At 48.9% G+C, this 6,403-nt stretch overlaps 1 protein-coding gene across 1 annotated transcript; it reads left to right on the forward strand.

Annotated features, from left to right (window-relative positions):
• Positions 1 to 1,153: 1,153 nt before the first annotated feature.
• Positions 1,154 to 5,732, forward strand: LOC119093517 (uncharacterized). The gene is made up of 5 exons (XM_037216475.1): positions 1,154 to 1,164; positions 2,041 to 2,170; positions 4,031 to 4,127; positions 4,826 to 4,962; positions 5,545 to 5,732. The coding sequence occupies exons 1-5, from the start codon at positions 1,154 to 1,156 to the stop codon at positions 5,590 to 5,592; spliced, it is 423 nt and encodes a 140-aa protein (XP_037072370.1). The 3' UTR covers positions 5,593 to 5,732.
• The last annotated feature ends 671 nt before the right edge of the window (positions 5,733 to 6,403 follow it).

A 6,403-nucleotide genomic window follows, 5' to 3' on the forward strand; every position in this document is an offset into this window, starting at 1 on the left:
ATTTGCACATACAATGACTTCCCGAACAAAACAAGTAGCCTTGCACGACTTTGGCTTGGATGTAAAATTAAGTGCTAGACTTTCAAGCAGGTTGTCACTCAATTCCAAAATCTCTTGCTACCTTTGCGTTCAAATATTACCAATGCAACACAACCCTGGTGCTAGGGATGCTTCAACGTCGTTACCATGGACAGTTATCTTAGTTCTTGGCCCCTCCGCTCTGCAACGGACAACACTGAAGTAGTCTTGTTCGTTGGTCTGGTTGCTTGTTATTACTTTCAACTGCTATGAAGTATGCTTGCTTGTAAATAGCTGACATCACAGCTTCCTCCTGGCGCGCCACTGCGCCCGCGCAAGGCTAGACACGTGTTTTGGCGAAAGGAAGAAACATGCGCTTTACCCCGCTATCAGCCAATGGGCCCTGGCTGCGGAATATCGGCCTCATGTCACGCGTACATGTGTGGTTGATAGTGAACGAGCACGAACATTTTGAGGGTTTTCGATTATGGTAACTCATTACGTGTGTGGGCGGACCACGCTCTCAAACCTAGTCTGTAGGCGTTAGGATTGTGATCTAGCCCTGTAAACGGGCAAATGCTATTTCATTTTCATCTGGTTAGTGTAAGATCGAGCACGACTTCCATCATACTACCGCGGCCACGTGATGTGTCGCTTAGGCTCCCTCTTACACAATGGCATACGCCATGCGAATAGGCCCTGCAACTTGCGATGAATTATGCATGATGGTGGGATCCATGACGCCACGTTGCTCAGTCGAAGCGGATGGAATCGGTGTCTTCATTTTTCAACGATTTTTGGTGGGTCTGTATCACGTGTTGCTATGCGTTGTCACTGCAAGCCTGGTCACTGGCGCGGTGCAAGCGTGAACTAAGTGGAACTTGAACCGCCCGTACCGAATAAAGGGAATCTTAACTTACGCATGGAAATGGGCTGCAATTAGTCTGTCTTTCCTCATTCCCGCTTTATCGGCCATCCCCGCGACGTCCCATCTGACTGGGAACAGAGGCATGCATCAGCCATGAGTGGACAAGTGCCTCAAGGGCAAGTGCCCCTGGCAAGTGCCCCTAACGACACCTTCCGAGTTTACGCACAAACACGGATAGAGGTTCCTGTGCGGGCTAAGTCTAGGCGGATGGACCTCCGGTGCGTGTAGTTTTGCCCATCGTTATTCCCTCTTCTTCATTCCTTAACCCATAAATGGCCACTTCCTACCGGAAGGCCAATGGCTGGTAACCAATTGTCATACTACCCACTAACCAAATGTGTGCAACTCTGGTACCGCATGATTACAGCTCCTTACAACTCGAATCGCCCTTTTCCTCTGCTAGCGTGGGAAGCGCGGACTGTAGCACTCTGCTTCTCCAGCGCAGACTGGTAATTTGAGGGTCCGGCATTGCAAGGCAGGCCCTCAACCTCCAGCCATTCCCTCGAGCCCTTAATTGACATCTTCGAGGGCCCTTCTGGCCTTTCTGGATTTAAGGGGCAGGTGCACGCGAGCCGAAATGAAGCATTTCATTCGGCTGAAGACTCCCTATCACCTTCTTTTCAATTTACCAGACCGAGTAACATCGTGTTGCGTATGAGACGACTATCCATCGCTAGCTGGTTAGAAAATTATATTACTTTTCATGACCTGTTGTCGTTTTGGACTTGCATGAAACTTCTTCTTACACTTTATTTTTTAACTAGATGACCACAGCAATCGGTGGGCAAATCACCACCCATCCCACTGGCTGTATTAATCGCCCCAACAACTCTTAATTTTACCTACAATATGCCTTAACTATACCTAAACCTAAACTGACCTGAAATGACCTGACCCCAATCCTCCTGACCAGTTTCAACCGTTCACAGGGACATCGGCCTCCTGGCCAGACATCCCCCGCTGTGCGCCTCATGCCAAGCGGCAACATATGAGGGTAGGGCCACCCGCTGCGCCGACAAGGTGGTGTGGCGTTGTCGCGCCCAAGGGTGCCGGTGTACCTTACCGATAAGAAAAGGCTCTTTTTTTGAGCGCAGTCACGCCTCCCTGAAGGCGCTGGTGCTGGCTGTTTATTATTATGCAGCCCAGGCACCACTGTACCTGGTCGCAAGGGAGTCGGGGCTCTCCCAGCAGACCCTTGTGGATTGGACAAACTTCCTGAGAGAGGTGAGATTTAGTGAGGTGGACATTCGATGCGTGAACGGTGTCACTGTTTTTAGATACTGGTTTGACAAAAAGTTTCGGGCACATAATTTGTAATTACAGAAGAGCACTTTCAGGGGCGCTGTGATCATACTTACGTGTGCATTGTGATGACCACAAACTCCGACTAGCACGCCCATTACAGAGGTCCAGCAAACTGTGACCGATATGGCTCGTATCTTCCAGCCAAACATTCGGAGATTTGGTCTACGTGATCGTACATGTTCACGATGCATCGCACATGTTAAAGATGCCTTCATATCATAATATTGTTCATCATAGGTTTATTGTTGTGTTATTTGTTATATTTATAATGGTATTGTCTTTTTCATTGACAATGTCTACAGGTTTACTGATTTGTCATCATAAGTTTATTACACGGGAGTGTCAAATAATGGTGCTGTAGTGAAACCTAAAGTGTATCGCGGGTACACACGTGTAATCGACGGCGGATGGGAAAATGGCTTTAAGACCTCTGTGTTTTCTCTTATATATTTGCTTCTGAAGCAGTACAGAGCTGGCAAAAAGCAAAGCAAACATGCGGGCATTCGCGGCCGCAATGTAGCACACGTAGACAGGGCAGCGAACTTATCACCATTTAGCACTTTACATACCCGATATTAAATGATCGCAATGTATTCCGAAGCAGATGAAATGTGCTAACAGTGCATACCTCTAAGTACTTTCACGACACCCTTCATTTGTTGGACGTGCTTGACCTGACCTAGATTGGCTCAACATGAAAACCACAGCTTTTGTGCCATGAATGTTGCATTCTGGCGACAAAACAGTTGGGTAAAAGAAGTAAATATAACTTTCCCCATCCCTTCATCCCCGCGTGTATGCAGGGCAGCCACTATCTCCTCGACAACATCACTGCAACGGCGACATTTGTGCGTAACAATTGGTGACCATGAGCATGAGCGCTACCTCGAATGCTCCATAGCAGCCGTCTAGTTTGTTTTTATGGGGGTTCGAATTCCACCCAACAACTTCTACCTGGCAGTTAGTAAGCGCAGGGCTTAGTCTCTTTTGTGCATTTTGGGAGAATGAGTGATCATTTTTCGTTACTGAGCACTACCCTTAACGTGTTACGCAACACCACTTTTTCATGGCGTGTATAGCTGTGCCCATTGTGTGTTGTCATAGGTCATGAGCGAGGATCTGCTCCGAAACCCAGTGCTGCTCGGTGGGCCTGGGATAATCGTGCAGGTTGATGAGAGTTTAGTGGCCAGGCAGAAGCCAGCCCGAAATAACCGGGCCAGGCCCACTGAGCAGCAATGGGTTTTCGGAATGGTGGACAGCGCCGGTAACCAGCACCTGCAGCTGGTGCCGGACCGACGGGGCGCCACGCTGCTGCCCATTATACGGGCACACACCATACCTGGCTCAGAGGCGAGAGCTGGCGCTGAAACGTCACGATTCCATCATTCCGATACCTTTTCTGATGTGTCAAAAAAGGAATGGTGAAATGAAGTAGTATGAGGAATGCGTTGCATGCACGCAATCGGCCGACGAAGGACGATACATCCAAAACATCGCGCAATTTGACTGGACGGATACAGCTGTCGGCGTGCCGTATCTATCGTATCCACATGTTCACATGTATCACTCTCAAAACCCATCGCTGGTGATATCCCCAGCACAACATTTACCTGGCAAACGGATAATGTAGTTTGTGGCTTCATCGCCACTGTAGACAGATAATAGATAGTCAGTTTCTGGCCGCGATCCGGCGTACCTCCCACCCGTTGGTCAGTGCCTGTCGAAGCTGCGCTGCAGACCTAACGAGCCACGTTTGTATGTGTATGTTGGTGTTTACAGATCTGGTCAGACCAGTGGGCCGGCTACGGCCTGCTGGCGGTCGCCGGTTTCGTCCACCGCACCGTAAATCATTCGGTGGAGTTTGTCCGCGCCGATGGTAAGCTTTGCTACAAAAACAGTGACGTAGTCGAAGTTCTGCATGATTTCCTGCCACACATAGATAATAGTGTAATGATGTTCCTAGGTGCCCACTTTGTTATAACGACAGGAACTCAACTGCTTATTCTACGCTTACCTGGCCTAGCTTGCCCGTGAATCATATCAAGTATTAGCAAAATGCATATGCGTATGCGGTTTCCCAACGACACAGTCACCATGCGCGAGATGACCTGGCGAGTTTGAATGACTGCCCAAGATACACAGTATGCTTGTTAAAGCGCATTGCGACATAAGGACAGCTGGACAACCTTAACTACCGCTGTTCCAACGTCGTAAACATGCAACCGCAGAACGTTGTACAGGGCAAACAAGTTGCGCTGCACTGCCTCGTGTCGAGGCGGAGCTGAATGCGATAAATATGCACGGCGAACTGTTGGGCGTTCATCGCATCAGAGATACCAGATACCAGAGATACTGATACCAGGGACAACTGCCTGCTAATTTCAATCCCGGCTTGAGAATGGGAAATGCTGAGAGCTGCCCGACATGTTGACAGCTGTATTGACCAGCATATGGCCTGTGCGAATCATTTAACCAGCCTGCGATATATCACCAGTGATCTATCACCAGGCAAATGAACGGGTATATTCCACAACACCATACTCGTCCCTGAGCTATATAAGGTCCGTGTTCCAGGTGTCAACACCAACACAGTAGAGGGCATGTGGTCGGTCATGAAGGCCAAGCTGAAGCGGACGCGGGGCACATCACGCCAGATCCTGCCAAGCTACTTGGACGAGCACATGTGGCTCAAACGCCATGGCCGCAGTAACGTTAGTGATAGCTTCAGGTTGTGTGTGAAAAGAGAGAGAGAGAGAGAGAGAGAGAGAGAGGAGAGAGAGAGAGAGAGAGAGAGAGAGAGAAGAGAGAGAGAGAGAGAGAGAGAGAGAGGAGAGAGAGAGAGAGAGAGAGAGAGAGAGAAGAGAGAGAGGAGAGAGAAGAGAGAGAGAGAGAGAGAGAGAGAAGAGAGAAGAGAGAAGACGAGAGACAGAGAGACAGAGAGACAGAGAGACAGAGAGACAGAGAGACAGAGAGACAGACATACAGACAGGCAGACAGACAGAGAGAGAGCATTGGTTGGTAACTGCCGCAAACAGACCACTCACTGTACAGAGATGTCGGGGCTACAACGACCAAACGACCAGGCGCGACTTAGCCAGAGTTTCTTTGAGTGTCTTTTTGAACGGGATTGGTGCTAACCAAATGCTTCACCTGCTAACAGTCATTCAGATATTGGACGTGCTTTGTAAGAAGTAGCGCAGGAACAAAACGAGTGTCTGAGCGCTGTTCTGTGCATGGTATGAACAATACCTAATTCAGTATCTAATTGCTTTCGTTAACGCAACTCGTTTCAGACGTTCCCTGAGCTTCTGCGGGCCATCCGGCAGCAGTACCCAGTGTAGGGCAGGTCCGTCCGCGTCGGTCCGGCTCGCTCGGCGTCCGAACGGCGTCTTGCGTAGTTCGCCGCCTTCCGAGCAAGAGTAGCCACACCGCCTGGTGTTTTGACTGGTGTTTGTTGTAAGTACGTGTGTTCGTTTTGCTATAACTGTTGACGTTGGTAATAAAGTGTGTCTGAATTCATCGCTTTCTTCACCATGCAGAACGAAGTAGTCTCGAGGATGTCTTAGCTACGGGAACATAAAATAAACCAAGTCCCTTCAAAATGTCATTTCATAGCAAGGAGGCACTTCTGCATCACGATGCGCCGAGATCCGTAATATTCCATAGTAGCGTTCGAGTCATATGACCCTGTTTCATGTGTGAAAGTTATCGATTCACGAAACATTCCTGCGCGGCGTGCTGATACATAGTAAGTTGGAATGGTATCAGCCCGACTTAGGCTTAGGTAGCACAGAATCATCAACCATTAAAGAATCCTCCAATGAAATCAAGCTTTGGTTCGATCTACGGTTCACGGGGCTTGGCCCATCCTCTTAGGACTGCTGCTGGCATATTATCTGGGTAGAGTATGTCGTTGGATGTCAGAGCGACTTCCAGGTCTCGGCAACTGGAATTAAACAAGAGGTGCACTTCTCTAAGAGGGTGCTTCTTCAGTCCGTCCGCACATGATGACAACATTTCACGGCAAGGCATGGATCATATTAGTTGAACTTAAGTGTTGCAGCTCAACGTACCTTGCCGGCACGATGTACTTTTTCTACTTAGTGTGCATCACATTATCCCGACTCGTGTATGAGGTGCACTGCGCTAATA

The sequence above is a fragment of the Pollicipes pollicipes genome, unplaced genomic scaffold, assembly GCF_011947565.3.
Source record: "Pollicipes pollicipes isolate AB1234 unplaced genomic scaffold, Ppol_2.1 Scaffold_4002;HRSCAF=4701_pilon_pilon_pilon, whole genome shotgun sequence".
Lineage (NCBI taxonomy): Eukaryota > Metazoa > Arthropoda > Thecostraca > Pollicipedomorpha > Pollicipedidae > Pollicipes > Pollicipes pollicipes.